At 32.2% G+C, this 20,759-nt stretch overlaps 2 protein-coding genes across 2 annotated transcripts in view; both read left to right on the top strand.

The window, feature by feature from the left end:
• The first annotated feature begins 1,648 nt into the window (after positions 1-1,648).
• On the top strand, positions 1,649-2,945 carry LOC110025337. The gene has a single exon (XM_020725766.1). It carries the CDS (start codon positions 1,674-1,676, stop codon positions 2,694-2,696), a length of 1,023 nt encoding a protein of 340 aa, XP_020581425.1. The 5' UTR covers positions 1,649-1,673; the 3' UTR covers positions 2,697-2,945.
• Positions 2,946-10,702: 7,757 nt separating this feature from the next.
• Positions 10,703-20,759, top strand: part of LOC110025427 (probable protein S-acyltransferase 7) — a 31,030-nt gene continuing 20,973 nt past the window's right edge. The window contains exons 1-2 of the mRNA XM_020725895.1: positions 10,703-11,286; positions 18,761-18,943. Of these exons, the coding sequence (XP_020581554.1) occupies positions 11,170-11,286; positions 18,761-18,943 (300 nt within the window). The 5' untranslated portion in view covers positions 10,703-11,169. The remainder of the gene's footprint in view (positions 11,287-18,760; positions 18,944-20,759) is intronic.

Below are 20,759 nucleotides of genomic sequence, written 5' to 3'. Positions count from 1 at the left end.
TTCCATTACTGGTTTTTGCAACTGTTGGAGGAATTACAGTGGAGGTTTGTTCTTTGCTTCCATTCCTATTATAGTCTTTTGGTTCCTTTGGTTTGCTAGGAATGAAGCGAAACACAAGTGGTAATTTGATTTCTAAACTTTCGTGTTTTACTTATTTTAGAAATTTTATTTTTAAGATGCTTAATTATGACAGGTTTAATAAGCTTATTGGAAGTGATATGTTGGAGGTTTTTAATAAATTCAATATCTCTATTCCTGCTAATTGTAAACCTGTTACTTACTTGGTTATGTGGAAGAAACCTAATAAAGGTGTTATGAAGGTCCACATAGATGGTAGTTGGAATAATTTGATTGCAAGTATTGATGGAGTTTGCTGTAACTCCATTGGCTTTTGTTTACTGTGGTTTTCTGCTCATGTGCATGCAGTTCTCCTATTTGTGCTGAAGTTGAGTTGGTTTTCTTGCCTTTGTTTCTGAATGTTAGATGCGGTTGGAATTATATCGTGATTGAATTGGATTCTCTTGAATTGTGGAATTATTGCAATAGGAAGAAAGAACATCCTTGGTTCTTGACTTTTCATATCAAAAGAATTTTTGTTTTACTTGAGTTTGTGCAGGTTTATTGGATGTTTATACATAGTGAAGACAATCAATGTGTAAATTGGGCAGCTAAATTAGGTTTTGGACTCTCTTAAGTTTAACTTTTCCACTATTATTCCTTTGGAGCTGGATCGATTGATTAAAAGTGACTTTCTGATCATCCCTTATATTTTTACCGATCATTCTTTTTGCGTGGAGTTGTAATCGTGGCTAAAGTTTCTTAGATTTTTGTTTTTCTTGTGCGACTTGTATGTGTGGGGGTGTTTAGTAGAACTATCAACCACCTCTTCATATAGAATTCTTTAAAAAAATAGAGTGCTTTACATTAATATAAACATACGTTTACACACTTACACGAATCATTTTAACAAGTTGCACTAGTACTTGTTAGTGCTTATTATTTATTTGAGAAATTTTCATACACACCACACAAATCTTATGTATTTCCATATATAACCCCTAAAAACTGATATTTACATTTAGATCACTTTGAAGCCATACAACTATGGATGCAAAATGTGCATCTCACTTAGAAAAAAAAATTATGATGATATTTTTATGTAATGTTAATATTTAAAGTGTAAATATGAAACTTTAAGTGTTGAATAATAAGATATATAAAAAGTATCAAAATAGTCTCTAAATTCTTTAAATTGGATCCAAAATAGTCTATATAAATAATTATTAGTGATCAATTTTAAAATAATTGTAAACTAAAATGAATATTTGTTTTTACACTTTATTAAATAATAATTACTTATAAACTATATTTAGTATTTACGAATCATTTGTTAATCAACATATACTGAAAAAATTTCCCTAATTAGGGAGAAATTATTGCATACGAACACCGCATGCAGAGATTCATGCAGTGTCTGATCTTGACCGTAGATCACGGTGATCTATGACCAGAATATATTTCAATTTTTTTTTTTAATTTAGGTGGGGCTTAACGAAATACATAGATCACATGAGTTACAGTCAGGAACGGACTTTACATGCATGAAATAACATGCATAATTTTTACTAATTAGGGCACTGCATTTTGATTGCTAATTCCACGGCTCGCCATATATGCCTTTCGATCTGTTCTCTTTGCTTTTTCTTCTTCTTCCTCGAGAAATAAAAGCAGGCTTTGGGAAGGAAGGAGATCTGAGCAGGTTAACAATGGCCGTTCTTCTCTACCACTCCTTCGCCTTCGTTTCTCTCTTAGCCTACGGAATCTACCACTTTATCTCCGCCACCCGCTCCTTCTGCAAGCCCGCATCGCCCTCATCATCCGGTTCCCGCTCCCCGATCGCTGGCACCGGCGACTACATCGCTCGTCCCTACTACCCCCTGTTTCTTTCATCCCACCTGCATCACATCTTCCGTCATCTTCCTCTCTACCTCGCCTTCCTCTCCCTACTTGTCTCCATAGCTCATCACGCTTTCCTCTCCACCGTTGCGGCCAACAGATTCTCCTCTCTACAGACTGCCGCCTCCCTTCTCCTTTTCCTCTTCATCGCGATTTCGTTATTTCTTCCCCTCTCCCTACCCCCAGACCTCATATTTCTCCTCTCCGCTGTAGCCTTCGCTCTCCTCTCTTCTATTTCCTCCGCCTACCAACCCTCGGACCTCCAATCCAAGTGCGATTCTATATCTTCTGTCATCTCCGCTGCGTCCGCGGCTTTCTCTCTTGCACTGGCTGTCTGCCCTCGCCTCTTTCTGGCGGAGCTTGCCCTCGCCGTCTCTGTATCCCTGCAGGGACTCTGGTCTCTCCAAACTCTCCTCTCGCTTTACGTTGGGGGCTTCATACCTGAGGGTTGCCATCGGCTCCTCGAAGTTACCGATGAATCCATAAGATGCGAACTCGAGGACTCACGTAACCGCGCCGCCGCCCTCCTTGATCTCGCGTTCGTACTTCACACCACGTTAATCTCCGTCATTGCCGTCATCTTCTATGCTGTTCTTACCCGGGGTTCGGGTGGAGGCCTCCCAAGACGCTACAATGGCGGAACCTATGAGGCTTTGCCAACAACTACGTCGTCCGGAGGACTCAATGATTTTGATCACATCCAGATGAAGGCCATCACGAAGAATTCGACGCAGGCTTGAATTTGACTCGAGTAAACGGGAAAAAAACGGATCGCTTGCTTGTAGAAATCGTAAGATAAATTTTTCTTAAGATACATAGCTGCTTAACTGTAGAATTTTGTAGATCTGCCATTGATAGCAGAAAGTTGTCCATGAAAACTTGGATATTTATTGGTTCAACTTCATTTGATGTAGATCTGAGGTGTTTTTTGCTGTTCTGAGATGAATTGGTAGCTTATATTTCCATGTTTTTGAAATGAATCCTTACAGCTTATCAGTGTAAGAGAGTGTATTCGGTGTTGAAGGTGCTTCTATCAGTACAGAGGGGAAGCCTTGCATTCTTTAGAAACAAGGCAGTCTGGAATAAAACTTAGATTTAGCTATTCTGAGCTAAATTTAGCTCAGGATACAGGACACTGCTTCCAGAACTGCAAAACATTTTCATCAAGTAACAAAAAGTCTTTTTATATTTTACTATATTTTATCATAAAACAATCAAAGTAGTTGCAGATAGTTATTTGCAACTAAAAAAAATAGGAAATTTACATAAATACCACACAATTCCTTATTTACTTACATATGTAACACCCAGAGTTTGATATTTACACTTATAACACCTTGGTGTCATAAATTTATGCTTGAACAACGTGTATTTCACTTTTAAAAAGATAGTGATGGTGGCATTTTCTTATGTAATTTTATAGATTTGAGCTGTATGCATGTAAATATGAATGTTTATGTGTTACATATGTAAATACATAAGAATTGTGTGGTACCTATGTAAGTGGACAAGTTATTGTGATTATCATCATTATTTGCTTGAACTCTTAACCCAGCTATTTATTGTAGGCTTTGGATTTGCATTATTCATTTAGTCCCATCAAGTTTTGAATCATTGAACTTCAAAATTCAAATATTTTTCTTGCAGTTCAAAAACAAATTTCCTGTATTTTGATCTATATTTCATAAGGAATATCAAGAACCAGTTTTTTTTTCCAATTTTCACTACATGTTATCTTTGCGAGTAAAAGTTTTAGATGAGATTTGATGTATTGTCTTGTTTTCAGCAGACATCTTGAAGGGACCTTTCTGAAATAAGAACACATTGTTTTCTTGTGTCTATTTTAGGGTGCTTACATCCTTTTTGTTTCAAATTATTTTTATTACTTGTTCATAATATAATATGAAATACTGCCATTGTTAGATCCTAATCTCCGGATGCGAAAAGTGGAGGGTTGTGTTAGGTAGTCGGCAATCAACGTAAATTTTTTGACGAGAAATCATAATATGAATCATTTAAATTATTATGTAAATGCTAGAGCATACCCTAGAGGTGACGCATTGTATGACTTGAATATAATGAAAAACTTGCAAGTGTCGTTACATCAACGCCCAGTTGTAATGTCAAACAAGGGTTCTCATATTATAGACGAATACGAGTAAAAAAGTTAGTCTATGAAATTAATATTGGGATAGAACCTTGGAATATAGATGCTCTCACTGCTAGATTGATGGAATTATTAGATATTATGATTCATATGAAGTTAAATATCTTAGCATTCAAGAAACTATGTGGGTTGAAGAAAAGACTAATGAGATTGATAGCTTAGGTTTAAAATTTTGGTATTCCAGTAAGAGTCACACTAGAAATGTTGTATGTGTAATTATAAATAAGAGTTTGACAGATAATATTATAAATATTAATAGAATTAGAGATAAAATTATAATACTATTTTTTTTTTTTTGATACTATGACTTTTAATGCTATAAGTGTTTATGTTTTTCAAGTAGGTTTATGTATAGTTTCAAAAGAAAAATTTTTGAATGATCTAGAATAATTAATATAAGTGATATCTCTTGAAAAAAGAATTTTTATTGAAGGAGATTTAAATGAACATGTTGGTAGAGTAATGTAAGATTTTAGAAATATTCATGATGTCTACAATTTTAGAGTGATTAATAAAGAAGGTAGAACCATATTAGATTTTATTTTAGCTTATAATTTTGTTATTGATAATACCGTTTAAGAAAATAGATGAATATGTTATTACTTATAAGAATAGACCTAAAAAACATAAATTGAATATTTTTTTATGAGAAAAAGAGATCGTCGAGAATGTAAAGATTATAAAGTCCTTCCAAGTGAAATTTAAGTATTCAACATCGATTATTATTTTTAGATTTTAAGATGAGGAATTAGAAGATAAAAAATATAATGAAATATTGTCATAGAATTAGATTGGGGAACCTAGAAGATGCAAATAAATTTATTTTTATGAGCGAACGTCGAGATTTCAATATTTGAGAGGTTTATGAAGAAGTTAATTATATATGGGATAAAGTAACAAACACTATTACACAGGTAATAAAAGATGTACTTGGAGATTCAAAAGGAAAAGTTTTTGTAATTAAGAATAGTTGGTGGTAGAATAATAATGTACAAGAGAATATAAGATATAAAAAGCTTTGTTATAAAAATTGATTTAAATGTAAAAGCTTAGGGAACTGAAAAAGTATAAGATTGCCCGTGGGGAGTTTTAGAGAATAATTTATGACGTGAGGAATTCTGCTTTTAGAGATTTTTATAATAAATTATATACTACAGAATATGAAAAATGTATGTATAAACTAGTCAAATAAAGGAAAAAAAAGTAAAGATTTAATTCAAGTAAAGTGTATTAAAGATGAAAATAAAAAAATAATTTTTTTTAGAATAAGATACTCAACAAGGTGAGTGAGCTATTTTGATAAATATCTCAATGAAATTTCTGAAAGTACGATAGATTTTAGTGATCTTAATATCGTTAATAATAATAAAATAATTTATTTTTACTGTCACATTAATAAAAAATAAGTTGAGAAGGCTTTAAAGAAAACTAAAGGAGGAAAATCAGTAGGATACGATGATATCCCAATTGCAGTGTGGGAATATTTAGGAGATTTGAGAGTTTGTTGACTTACTAAAGTCTTTAATATTGTTTTAAAAACTAAAAAATGTCTGAAGAGTGGAGGACTAGTATTTTGATCCCATTTTTAAGAATAAAAGGAATACACAAGAGTGTGCAAATTATAAAAGAATTATGTTGATGTGTCATACTTCAAAATTATTGAACAGAGTAATTGAACATAGTTTAAGGTGTGATACAAATATTTCTCATAATCAGTTTGGATTTATGCTGGTCAGGTCTAGTATGAAAGTTATACATTTACTGAGAGGTTTAATGGGGATGTAAAGAGAGAATAAGGAGGATCTACATATGATTTTTATTGATTTTGAAAAGCCTTACGATAAGGTTCCAAGAGTGTCATTTGGAGAGGTCTAGAGAAGAAAGATGTTGATATGACTTATATTCAAACCATTAAAGATATGTATACTAAAGTTGCTACTTGGGTTCGAACTGAAGGAGGATTGACCAAATTTTTTTCTATTTCAGCTGGATTGCATCAGTAATCGGCTTTAAGCCTATATCTTTTTGCTTTAGTTATGGATGTTCTTATGTGACATTTACAGGAGGATGCACGTTGGTGTATGCTTTTCGTTGATGATATCCTTCGTGTGGATAAGATTAGGGAAAGTGTTTCAGAAAAACTTGAATTATGGAGGTTTTCATTGATGTCTAAAGGCCTTTGTTTGTATGGATCTAAAATTTAATACATGGAATGTAATTTTACTTGTAGTAGATATAATGTCAAAGTTGTAACTATGAGTGATCAAATCATTAAAAAGTGCGATCATTTTAGATATCTTTGATCTATTACTCAAACTGATTGTGATATAGATGTTGACGTTATCAATAGAGTTCAAGTTGGTTGGTTGAAGTGGAGGAATGCATCTGCCTTTTGTGCAATAAAAAGGTACCACTTAGACTTAAAGAAAAAAATTATATGATGATGGTGAGACCTGTAATGTTTATGATCTAGAATGTTGACTTTTAAAAGAGAAGCATAAAACTAACTGCTGCTGAGATGAGAATGCTTAGGTGGATGAATGGCTTGACACTTATAGACAAAATGCGAAATAAATGTATTTGTAAAGGGTTGATGTAGCTCCAGTGGTAGACAAGATTAGATAGAGTCGTCTTAGATGGTTTGGTCATAGTAAAGGTCGACCATTTAATGCGCTTAGGAGAGTAGATGATCTTAATGTATTAGAATTGAATGGAAATATAAGACTCTTTAGGACACAATAGAGAAAAAAAAGATTCATGTAACCCCGCCTAGTTGGATAAAAGCTTGTTATTGTTTGTTGTTCATAGTATAATATGAAGGTTTGATAGCCTTAAATATTTGAGGCATTTACATATAGCACACAATTCTAATGAATTTACATATAACACACCTAAATTTTTGTATTTACACACATAACACTCAAATCTTTAATATCACATAAAAATAAGTACTATTTTTGCTTTTTAAAAGTGAAATACACCTTTTCATGTATAGATTTAAAGCAACCAAGTGTTATGTATGTAAGTATGAAAGTTTAGGTGTAAGATATGTAAATACAAAGGAATTGTGTGCTACGTATGTAAATTTCCCCTTTCCCTTTTATGGAATAAGGAATACCTCTGTTTATGACAGCACTTTGATCATCAGGAAGTTTATATTGTGAACCACTCCAACATGGATTCTGAAAGCATGCTTTGTTTTCCCCTTCATTCTGTTTGGTCTTTTACTACAAGCTATACACTCATTGTTTTTGGCTTACAACATGAATTGTAAAAGACAAAAAACACAGGAGCCCAGAATACACCTTGGCACTGAATGATTTATGATATATTACTTGAGCTTTTTCCCTGAACAATTAATCTTCTATTCATTTCTTTCATCATTTAAGTCGTCATTATGTATGTTATTAAACTCTTTAAATTAGGGCTTAAATAGCTCCTATGGAGGACTGTTATAGCCCCAATTTAAAAAATTTTGGGACTAATTTGACACTTTTACAGACTCTAGGACTAAAAGAACCCCATGTTAATCGCCAGAGGACTATTTTTCGCACTTTACTCTTGATGTTAAAGTGAAGTTTTGCCAACTCATCAGTCTTTTTGCTCATAGTAATTGTATTATCGTTTGCTTTGCACCAAGTGCCTGCTTTCAATTATTTGGTGTTTCCAGTTTTTCTTTTTCCTTAAGACCGTATTGGCTTGGCTCATTGTTCATCTTCTTGACTGCTCTCTCTGTCAAGGATTTGTTCGTAGGAGAATAAATAGGTCATTGGAAGGATTGTTTGTTAGGAATTTAATTGAAGCCATGAAAGTTTTGTCTGGTTCTTTATACTCCTAATTTCATGACACACTATCACTCGATCATTCTTTATAAAGAGTTCATTTTTTATTTTTTTTTTATCTTATTTATATTTCACATACGTACTGCACAATTCTTATGTATTTATATGTATCTAAAATCTAAACGTTGATATTTACATTTATAACTCTGTTATGAAAAACTAAATGTGTATATCGCTTTTAAAAAGATTGTCATAATGATATTTTTTATGTGATGTTAAAAGATTTGAGTTGTATGTAATTAATATTAAGTTTAGGTGTTTATTATATAAATATATAAAAATTGTCTGGTTGGTATGTTTGTAAGGAAAAAATATTACCTCAGAAGTACTGATGCATCAGTACTCCAATAAGGTGTCACGTGACATTATGATGAGAGCATTGCATACGTGATACCTCCCCATTACAGTACTGATGCATCATTACTCCTTTGTTTGTAAGTGCTTCCAAATTATTTTGAAATTTGAGAAATTGAATGACATGGAGTTGTAGTTATTGCATGTTGAAAAGATTGGCCGGAAATTCAGTGCAGTATAATTGCATAAATGACGCAATGCCGGCTACAAACCTTAAAATTAGCAGAGCCTGTGCATATATATAAGATTTTATTTTCAACATAGGAAGCATAAATATATTATTATCATTATCTTAAAACAATTAAAACGCATAAGATGTAATAACATTATTTTGCGCATAAATTAAATGAAAAATAATTTTATTGTTAAAAAAAAACATATTTTCAAATTTGATATTAATAGAATGAACCCTAAATTATATTTTATCCTGTATTTAGGGCTTATTTAGTCTTTTAAAGGGAATTGGGTCTCCCACACATTTTCACTGCTGAAGCGCACCTTTATTCATTACAGTATTATTTTCTTTATGTATATAATTTAATCTCACTTTCATTAATAATTAAATAAAAGTCACTTATTTTTATTCTCTTACGTGTAGTAGCACCTTTAATCATCTTGATTGTAAGAATATGATCAGAGCATGGAGAAATATTTGCGTACGTCTAACGTATGCAGAGTTGTGTATGTCGATAGATTATATGAAGGGTATTTGAGGGTTATATCCGTGTTATACTCCCTGTAACCTCCCTATAACATACCTGTAACTAGTAAGTTCCGCGATTTTGTTTTCATATATTGTAAGTTACAGGCAGGTTACAAAAATGTTATAGGGGGTATAACACGAATATAACCCTCCAATACCCTCCCTGTAAGCTACTGACGTACGCAGCTCTGCGTACGTTAGACGTACGCAAATATTTCTCTAGAGCATGAAAATATATCATGCACATTCTTAGGATAGAAAATAATGAGAATATGATTTAAATGTTATTAACAAAATTAGAGATTGTTAGATTTGTATTATAATAAATTAATTAATGTAACTAATTATTCATAAAATATATTATTTTTTTAAAAAATTGTTTTAATTTTTTTTCAAATTGTTTTCTTCATTTGTTTCTCTATCAATATGCTTTGCATTTGAGCACAATTTTTAAAAAGTCAAAATTTATTTTTCATGATAATAAAATATTTTCTGTTTACATATCATATTCTCTATCCTACATTTTTTTCCATGGGATAATTACATGCAGAGCACAAGAAACATTTCTATTTACACAAAGCAACCATCTTGGTGATTTTTTTAACCATGAAATTGATGTATTCATGAAAAAAAATATTACATTAGGATTCTGCATGTAGAGTTACGTGCGGAGTCCAATGAAATTACACCGTGGAGGTGATCGACGATCGACCCGGTAACACAAGAATAACACAAGAAAATATTCTCCTCGTGTTATTCAGATGTTATTGTGTGTTATTCATGTGTTATTGTATGTTATTCAGGTGTTATTATGTTCTGGGAATATTTTTGGTGTTATAATAAAACAATAGTACATCAATAATACTTGAATAACACACAATAACACCTGAATAACATATAGTAACACCTGAATAACACGAGAAGAATATTTCTTTTTGTTACCGGGCATAGACGTAATTTCATTGGACTCCGCACGTAAACCCTAACTCTACATGCGGAGTCCTGATGTAATATTTTTTCGTATTTATGAGTGTGTCATGATTAAATTTATTGTGAATTTGATAAAAATGAAAAATGATCGAAAGAGAACGCTTGTTTTGTAAACAACAATATATTTTTTTTATTCCTCTCATTTCTAATTTCATAATTGTAATGGATTGTTTAACCCTAAAAATGATTGAATCCAAGTAAAATTTAATTAATTCTATAAGTTGAGATTTGATAAACTTTGAGGTATTTAACTTCTTAAAACTGTTTTATATGCAAGTGTTAAAGTTTATTAGACCCCCCCTTGAAATTATTTGACAATTTATTTTAAAATTTAAATTTATAAGTTGAAATATGAATTTAGTATTATATAACAATGATATATTTTATTGAGTCTAATTAAATTTAATTTAAGTCATTGTATTTTAATTATATAAATAACTAATTTATTATTTACTAAAATAATTATTGTCTTATTAATTAATGAACTATAGATTGATTATTTATTTGAATGTAATAAAACGAATTATACTTTAATATGTAATTTAATTTTCATTAAATAATTATAAAATAATTGCTCATAAATTAACACAATTAAGATTATCATTTATTAATAAATTAAACTTATTAAAATTAAATTAAATAAAAATATATTAAATCACTAAACCTTTCTTCTCCTCCCCTTCCCCTTCCCCTTCCAACAAACCTTGCCTACCTGGCTTTCCCCCTCCCCCATTTCACCCGAAACCTTCGCCTACGTTCCCCTTCCTCCTCCTCCCATGCCCGAAACCCGGTTTGGCCACGACTGGAGCTAGCCTGGAACGTAGCCACGGGATTGTGGCGTACAAAGATCTCCGAAGCTCTCGTATATTTCCCATTTACACTCCGCTCCTAGCTGAGTAACCCACCCTCGTCTTTCTTTTCCTTTCTCTCGCCCCCATTCGCGAGCTTCAGCTGCTCTAAATCAATCCACCTTCTAATGGGATTTACTGAACCCGGGAATTAAGACAATACTGAGGTGAAACGGGATTTAAGATCCTGGAGGATTTATAAAGTTGTAATTTTGCTGTTTGACAGGATTTAGGTTAAATCCTGCTACCAAGATTGAGATATCGTAACTTAACTGGGTGGTCATTGCCGGAGGTGGCATATCTTTGAGAATGCAGGGGAAATTCTACTCTGCTCCTGTTCCACCACAGCTATCTGATTCAAGACGGAGAATGAATGAAGCATCTGGGCAGAAGAAGAGAGTTTATCAAGTCTGGAAGGGCAGCAATGTATGTTTCATTGAGTCCCTTTTTTTGTTTTATATTGCAATGAATACCTGCAAGGCACCGATATATGCTTGCAAGTTAACTTTTTTTTGTGGTTCATTGATGACTTGTAGTTGTATGCCTGCCACTTTTGGCTTCTTCTGTTGGTCCCGGTTTTCTCAAGGCAAAAGGAAGGGAAAATGACCCTTTAGATGTTCTGCTGTTAAATTATTAAATATTCTATCCCTGTGAAATTATTTACCTTTCCATTTGAATTTTGTTGCTTATGAGAACTAGAGCCAATGGAACACGGTTGATGTTAGTTATGTTTCTATACACTACTTGCTACTAATGCTAATGAGTGAAATACATAAATTATTTACCTAAAAAACATAATATGAAAAAAAAAAGCATAATTACCAAGTCAAACAACTCCTGTTATTAGCATAAAACAGTTCAAGATAACATTTTTCACTACACTTGAAGATAGCCCAAAAAGACCAAAAAAAAAATTAAAAAAACTTTCTTAGTTTTTGTTAGTGATTGCAATGTATGAGGGTGATCTACTCATTTGAAAGTGGTGATAACACAATTTCTCACGAAGCGACTATTATATAGATCTTGCAAGAATGTTTCCGGTGCAAATAGAGGTTGCATTGTAGCTCTTGTTGATGATGGTTGCAATTCAAGCCAAGACTATAACATAGATCCTAGGGGATATTATTGAGCATAAGTTTTGCAGGCAGTGGTTGTGGTGAAAATGAAGGTTTCGACACAAGTCTTTTGGGCGATACTTACATTGTAAAGTAAATTTGTAGTACAAAAATTGTAGATGACCACCGCTTATAAGATTTTGTAGAGAATTCAAGCAGCTTTTAGAACATGAAAAACATAGTCAAATTAATTAAATAGAGGGCTATTTAGATTTTCTTTTCATAGTACATCCTAGTTTTATTCTAAATATTCCTCTTAATTAATAATATTATACAGTGTGGATTGTACCCTCTCATGATCAACTGTGATCAGGTGTTATTTCCCTTGCCCTAGTCAGATCACTAGGATCAGCCGTTGATTGTCCTGAATTTGGTGCTGTCATTGGTTAGTAGTAGGGCTGTAAACAAACCGAGCTTGAGCGAGCTTAGGCTTGGCTCTTGTTTGACTTGTTCGAAACAGCTCGTGTTCGAAATCGAGTCGTGTTCGAAATCAGCTCGTGAACAGTGTGTTCGTGTTCGACTCGATTTAAATATTCGTGGTCGTGTTCGGCTCGAAATTGACTCGTTAAAATTAAATTGAAAAAAATAGATGTAAAATGTGAGATTCGAATTTGGACCAAATGTATAAAAAGAAGACACTAACCACATTATCACATGAGATGTTATGATTTAAATTTAGATATAAATATATATAATATATTATTATATAAATAATATATGTAATATATTATTATATAAATAGTTATATAATTTCTTTATTTCGAGCTAAAACGACCCCAACAGGAGCGAATAAAGAACTGTTCATGTTCGGCTCGTTTATAATCCGTGCATTAAAAACTTGTTTGTGCTTGGCTCGTTTACTTAACGAACGAGCCAAACATGAGTTACTTAACGAGCCGAACACGAGCTGTTCGTGAACAACGAGCATTTTTGACAGCCCTAGTTAGTAGTGCCTTTGATTGGCGATCCAAATATGGGATGCTGTAAATTGACTCCATGTATTGCTAAATGATTATGGTCGGATTGAATGGAGCAGTCATGTTCAAATTAGTGTCACAAAAAATAATGTTAATGTTTGGCAATTCGGATCACGGTCACCCCTACCAAAACCTATTATTGTGAGTTTGATCCTAACTTAATTGTGGTTGTGAGCTAAACGTGATTCAAAGGAATCATAGTACGAACGAGAGCAAAGAGTTGGTGAGAGTTGTGCTGCTAAGAGGATATCCCCTTCTCTCTTCAAATGGACTCAATTAAGGATAAGGTTTACACCAATTGGAACCTGTCATGGAAACTTTAACTATATAAGACTGTTGGGAATGCGGGCGAGCTTGATTCTGGTTTTAGCAACGTGCTTGGACAAAATGGAGGGAAAGCATACACTATGTTGCAAAGTAAATATCTTTTTTGACCTCTAGATAGACTCAATTAAAAGTAAGGCTCATAACAAACGAAATCTAACATGAAGGATTTAGTCAATACAAGAGGGGATTGTAGAGGAGAAATATTTGAAAAGTTGGACACAAAACAATGAGGGAGAGGATGGTTACCAGAATTTTCATTTGAAAATGATTTTCTTAGTTAAAGGTTTTGAAGGTTTTGCACACCAGCAAACTAAAAATGACTTAGTGAGCCCCTCAACTGAGTGTTCAGTTATGAATTTACTTGTTTACTCTCGAGAAAGACTTAAAATCATCTTCTGATCGTAATTAAAGGGCTTCAAGTTTTATCAAATCCAGGCTTAGGGATATGTAGGATTGGATTTCAAATGCGGGTATTATGACTCTTCCTTGCGCAGGGGTTTGCTTTAGCACATTAGTAACATATTGATAATTTTGATCTTGAAAAAGAGTTTATAAAATTTTAAAACGATTGCATGATTTTTTCAAAGCAGCTATGCAATTTTCAATGCAGGGGAAATTCAAGTTAATGATTCTCTTTGTCAATGCCATATTCTTTGACTTTATGTTCAATTATTTAATGTTTTTCTTAGAGCACATTCAAATAATTTAATATTTTTTAAAGAACATGCACAATTTTGGGGGTTTATGCATGATGAATTTGGTGATTCTTAGTGTATCGGCTTTATGCTTTTGCATGAATTTCTAGTCATTTAATTGAGTAAAAAAGTTCTCTAGTGTTGTTATGTACATGCCACATGAATAATCATCTGAATTTTGATTGTTTATAGGAATATTTTGTCATTAGAACGTGCACAATTCTTCATTTTTAGTTTTAATATTTGCATTTTGTTCACTTGCTTGTAAATGTCGTGATTTTGATTGTGAATTTGCAAATTAGAGTACATTTCACATTTAAGTTGGTACCACAAAAATCATCTTTTTTTTTTCTTATAAATATGAGGATTATTCTTTTCATTTTGATAGTTCAAGTTAAATTCTTAGGGTTCTTGAACATTTTGGGTGTTCATGAGTTTTTAGAAGCACTAATGTTTTCACTTATGATCAATGTAAAATATAAAAAGTAAATTTATATTATATTTTTTTGGAATAAATTAAACGGTTAAAGATTATTTCTAGTGAAAAAGTTAATTCGTATCCTTGAGCATTTTTTATTTTCTTAGTTTATTTTTCTATTTATTTATAAGCAAACTTACACATTTTTATGTATTGAATTAAAACATAAAAATGAATGATGACTTAAAATATTTACAGATTTTAGATAAGTAATTATCATTTAATTCAAACAAAGTCTTAGAGAAGTTAAACACACAAGCATCGTAGAATGAAAATTAAAATAATTAACTGTTATGTTTTACTTCATAAAAAATTTAATGAGAAATATAATGTTCTAAAAAATAAATAGAACTAAAATTAAAGAAATCTATAAAGGTTCACCTCCTTACACAATTACAATATATGAGAGCAAAAAAAGCTAAAAAATCTTGATATGAAGAATATTTGATTTATTTAATTTTTTTTCAAAATAAGCATGATATAAAATTTATTTTTTAATGTATTATAATTATCATAAAATAAATGACTAATTTGAAAAGATATATAATATTTTAGAAATTGAGTTAAATAAATATTTTACTTCGACACTTAAAATAACGAAAATTAAAAATATTTAAAAATGGACTTGAAATAAAAAAATGATTATATTCATAAAAATATAATTATATATAAACTATTAAAATAAATAAATATTTTGGGCTGACTGACCTGCCCAAAAATTCATTGCTCAATTATTTGGAAACTTTAAGAGGAGCTACTTGCCAACGTAATGGGCGACTAGCTCATTTGAAATTTATTTTTTAATATAATTTTCCTTTTCTTATTTGAAATTTTTTTTAATGTTTTTCTTATTTGGAAACTTTTCGCAAGTCAGAGGTAGACCTAGGAAGACTTGGGCTTATTGTATAAAAAATGATTTTAATTTACTAGAACTAAATGAAAATATGAAACTAAATAGGATGCAATGGAGAAAAATGATTCATGTAGCTGACCCCACATAGTGGGATTAAGGCTTTGTTGATGTATAATTTTCCTTTTTTTAATGAAGTTTTTATAATTTTTTTTTTTAAATTTTGCTTTATTGTATTTTGTTTTGTAGGGCTTTTCTATTTGATCCCTTGTAAGTGGCATTTAGGTGAGATTTGGGCTGCTTTTTGGCATCTACCCCCACATGGAGGGAATTTATATTGAGTGCTAAGCTTATCTTTCATGAATAAAAAATGCTCATGAATTTTCTGATTTCAAGTTTTTTATCAACGTATGCAGATCTTAGATTTTTAAGGTGTTGATTCATAGTTTCTTGTAAATAGTGAGAAAAAAATGGATAGACTTATTAATGCTGTCAACTTTATCTTTTTGATGCATCAAATATAATTTTAATAAGAGATGATTGTCCCTTGTATTGTGATGCGCATTGATGGAAAATACACTCCTTGATGTATCTGCTAGTAATAATAGGAGGGCAGCACTGGATGGCAGTCATGCATAGAATATTAGCACGAACATTAGTTTGAGAACGTAACCTGGAGATCCTAGATTGCCCTCAATGTTATCTTGCTCCCTTAGATGGCAATCACTACTTAACCTTGTGTTGTCTCTAGACATTGCCACTTTTAATCAGAGTTTAAATGATAAGTGACCGTTGGGTCAAGTATGTTTGGATTTGGGATGTTGAGATCTTTGTACGAGGATCAATTGTTATTTTTGATAATCATTGAAAATGGGAAGACTTTCTATTGGTGAAATCAAACTATTATGCATGAGAAATCAAGCTAGCAGCGGATGTGTCAAGCTCTGTTGCCTCAATCTTTGTCTGTCTTAAGATTCTAACAGTTAAGTAAGAGAATGTGATGTAGAACTTTTTATATGAAAACCCTAAGATGGAAAACATTATGAGGCCTTCCTGAAGGGTTAATTGAGTCAAGTCAACTCCTGAGTTGGCTGTGGTTCAGTGATGAATGGCTTGTGAGCTAAGCTCAATGACTTAACCAGTCAAGTTTGAGCTAGTCTCAACTTGACTCATTTAAAACATTTTAGTAAAAAATACACCTAAAATGTATACAAATTCAAGAGTTTAAGCATAAAATTGTTGAAATATTTAAAAGTTATATCTTACATATGTATATTAAGTAATTTCTTATGATTGATTCCTTAATTTTTTTTTTCATTTTAATACAAGAACTGTTTGAATCAAAATCATTTTTTCTTTCATAATAATGAGTTGGATCATGAATCGACTCAAACTCGTAGAGTTTAATTTGAACTTAGAGCTTGAAATTGATTAATTAATCATGCTCAAGCTCAAGTTGGATATGGATTGAGCTTTCATTGACTTTTTTACTTTTTCATGCCTTCTTTAATTGAACAAATTCAACTAGTATAAAAATGTTGCAATGCCCTAGATTTTATAATGATTGGAGAAGCATTACAAAGGAATGAGCACTTATAGTTATTGTCCATAGTTTGAGTGTATGATGGTGGTTGACAAACTTCAATGTAGCTGCGACTTAAATCTCATAATTTACTACTTTGGTGTTGGTGATGATTGTGGTGTAAGTGGAGGTTGTGCAGTTTTATAGACGATGGTTCTTTTACAAGTGAACATTACAGCTAAAGTTTTGTGGAATACACTGCATTTGTTGGCCTTGCGAGTGACAATTGCGGTTAAAAAAAGTTACAATACAGGTCATGCGGGGGGTGATAGTTACAATGTAAGTCTTACATATGATGGTTGTTTATAAGGCAGAGTGGCTTTCAGCGCCTTAAAAATTCTCCTTAGGGTTCTCAAAGGCATCTGTCTTTTCCAAAATATTGCTTGTAATTATGAATAAATGATGGTGCAAATTGCACACCCCCCTCTCAAGAGCAAATAATGATTGGATGATGCTGCCCCTGTGATGTCTCAATTGCTTCTTCAAGATCAGGGCTAGCCTAGGTGGATAACAGTGATATGGTAGCTGTCGCAACTTGCAATGCTCTGACTTTAATTCAAATTTTCCATGTTATAGATATAGATACCAAAAGTGCATCAATAGTTAAGAAGTTTTGATATTCGGATTGATAAGAATAATTTCAAGAATATTCATTGTCTTTAAATTATCGTTGTTGAAAATTTGTAATAATGTTTCGCCATTTTTAGATGGATCTTGTGAAGGCCCTATTGAGCGTGAGAAGCTTTTTTTTTTTTTTTAAGATTTTTATGCAACTAAAGTTTTGTCAACAGCAATTGAGGCCATCTGTGGCTGAGCTCGAGGGGACCCTAATTGGGATTGGCCTTATCTAGACTTGTTTTTTTCAGTCTGGTTTCCTTTATGTAACTTGTATGGACTTGTTTGAGCTCAAATTTAATATCTAGGCATTAATCAATTCATTTTAATGATCTTTGTGTTTGCGATCTAAGACATTAGTTTAGTGTCCATGAATCTGATAAAAATTTTATGATAAACAAATCTGAAAGTTTGCTTTAGATTTTTTTTTATTTTTAATTCTCTTGTGATGCTATGTTCTTCAATGTAAAACACATACACGTGCGTGTGCGTGCGCACAAAAAATGCAACATCTAACCAAACAAGCACAAGCTAATGGGTGGTTCACCTCCCTTGGATTGCTAAGTGAGCTAGCTACTCATATGAGCTATGAATATATCTTGTCCAAGTATTGGTTCTAGAAAATTTATTCTAGGGAAGTTCACCTAATCTGGTCAAGCTAACTTTGGATGCTATCGTTCTTGTTTGATCTCTTTGATCTTTCTTTTCTAGAGCATTACTTAAAATCAGGTGGTGTTCCTTACAAAAATTAGATTTTGATGATTTTTAGAATCTGCTTGGTTAGCACGAACATAAATGATAAAGGACTTTCAAGACAGAATTGAAACGTTTAGTATTGTTGAAATATTATGCCAACAAAGTTAGAACCATTATTATGTCTGTCATATTACCAAGGCTGTCAGCAAAGTTCTTTCGAAGGTGGAAGTCAGTAGAGATTGATTGATTCTCGAAGAAGGTAAATAACATATGAAAATGCTAGTTAACAATAATGTTTCTGTTTGACTTTCTTTTAGTTTATTTTTGTTTACTATTATGGGGATTTCATGCCAAGATGTGTGTTTCTTGTTTATTATACTACCTGCTGTTTGCCATTCTTAACTTAAGAATGCAAGGTTGGGGATAATTTTATTTAGATAGTGCAAATTGCATCACAAGTTGTCCAGCCTTGCAATTTATCTGGAATGTCAACTGCCAATGTATTTTTTAGATATACTTCATTGAAAGAGAACTAATAATTTGATTTTTCTAAAATATCTTGCAGAGATTCTTCCTTGGTGGAAGGCTCATATTTGGTCCAGATGTGTGGTCTATGGTATTGACAATATTTCTAATTATAGTTCCAGTGCTTCTGTTTGCAGTGTTTGTTTCAGAAAGGCTGGCTAATGAATTCCAGCATCATTTTGGGGAACTGATAGTGGGCATACCAGTTGGCTTTGCATTCTATGTGAGCTCGTCTTCTGTTTATTTGAATATTTAATCATCTGAATTATTTCAGTATATTTAGGTGTTTCATATCTGTTTCCGTTGTCTCAACATTGAGGAAAAATTACATTATCATTGTACTGATTATGATGAGATGGGTTTATTTTGAAATCATTTAGATTATTTGAATCATTCCTTTTTTCCAGTCTTTCAACATGCTTATACTTTATGAAGTGCCATCTATAAATTTGGCCACAGAGTAGTTTCTGATTTTAAGATTTGCTTTTTATAATTACTCTGGATTAATATTCCGGCCATGGTTAAGCTCGACTAAGGACGTAAATACTGCAAACTGGGATGCAAAATGAATTTAATTAGTTAGTTGAAAATATATTTACTTTTATCTGCATTTTATAGCTTTGGAAGCATTACTTTCTATTATTAATATGAGCTTTGGGTTATCACTTTTCTCTTTAGATTTATTCATAGCGCTATTTATGTGATGTTTTTGAAATTCATTTAAGCGAAAGTTCATTATACCATGTTTGTAATCCGCTTGAAGAAAGTCTTTAGGTTGCAGGTTATTTTGTTAATCATTGAATGGGTAGAGTGTTCTGCATGGATACACATTCGTATACATGATTTTATTTTATGGCAATTGTGAATTCTATACAAGATTTAAAATTCTGCAATTGTGTATTGAGAATTTTTCATTCGTGAGGTAAGGTATAAGCCTCAAGGCGTCCTAGGGCGTAAGACCCACAATTAGGAAAAGAAAATTGCGTAGAATAAAATTAAAGGTAAAAAATGAATATATTAGCATCACGTTCTATAAAAATATTAAAGAAAAACATTAGTATCCTAACATAATAAAAAGTGAAAAATTGTACGTATATCAAATAATAAATTGTGTATGTGCAAAGTATTATGTTTATCAAATAACATAAATTGCATGGTAAAAATGTAATATTGACATCAACTGATTAAAGTCACATAAGACATCAAATGAAAGTAACATTAGAGTATCATAGTAAAATAAGATATAAGATGAGTTTAGTATTAAATTTCTTTCTCCTACTGTCCAACAGAATAATATCCATAAATCAAAATAAGAATATAGTAATTAATCATAAGGTGTAAATACTCTCATCACTCAGCTGGTCTTTATTGGACTCATCATCTTAATAAATAGTTTTCTGACTCATCATCTTAATAAATAGTTTTCTTTCTTGCCTCTTCCTGACACGGGTGTGATGGTTTTCTGCATGGATGCGGGAAACAAAGCCAATCGGTTTAACCACGGGCTGGCATAAGGGACGGTCCAGGGGATTGGGTAGACTTCCAAAGTGTTGAGTGGCATCAAGCGGCTCGTAAGGCTTTCCTTTCACGACTCCCTCCCAGATCGAGCGGCATCTAGGGAAGACGGCTCTGTCGGCACTATTTTTGGTGTGGGGTTTGCCCGTAAGAAGTTGTCGGTCATCGGAATTGAAATCCCGTTGCCCGTTTCGGAAGGATGTTTTTTTTTTAAAAAAAATTTTAGTTTTGAAAAAGATGAAGTCAAACTGACCCCATAATTTTCATAGTTTAAATGAAAGAACGCTTTACCTCAAATCCTGTATCTATCCCGAAGGATGAGAACACAAGAATTGAGGGTGAGGTTCGATCAAATAAACTAAAGAAAGTTATGACATCCGTTTGGTCTGCGAAAACCAATATATTGGCCGACAAATTCCCCTATTTAATATAAGGAATTAAATAGGGTTTATATTATGCTGGGTTCGGGAAAAGCTTCCTATAAGGGCAAACCCCTATAGTTAATTACATCTTAGATAACTGAA

The sequence above is a fragment of the Phalaenopsis equestris genome, unplaced genomic scaffold, assembly GCF_001263595.1.
Source record: "Phalaenopsis equestris unplaced genomic scaffold, ASM126359v1 Scaffold000297, whole genome shotgun sequence".
NCBI lineage: Eukaryota > Viridiplantae > Streptophyta > Magnoliopsida > Asparagales > Orchidaceae > Phalaenopsis > Phalaenopsis equestris.
This window is presented reverse-complemented; position numbering and strand designations above follow the sequence as displayed.

Bases quoted from the DNA above. Each gene is read 5' to 3' on its own strand.
- LOC110025337 (XM_020725766.1), top strand. From the start codon at position 1,674: ATGCCTTTCGATCTGTTCTCTTTGCTTTTTCTTCTTCTTCCTCGAGAA.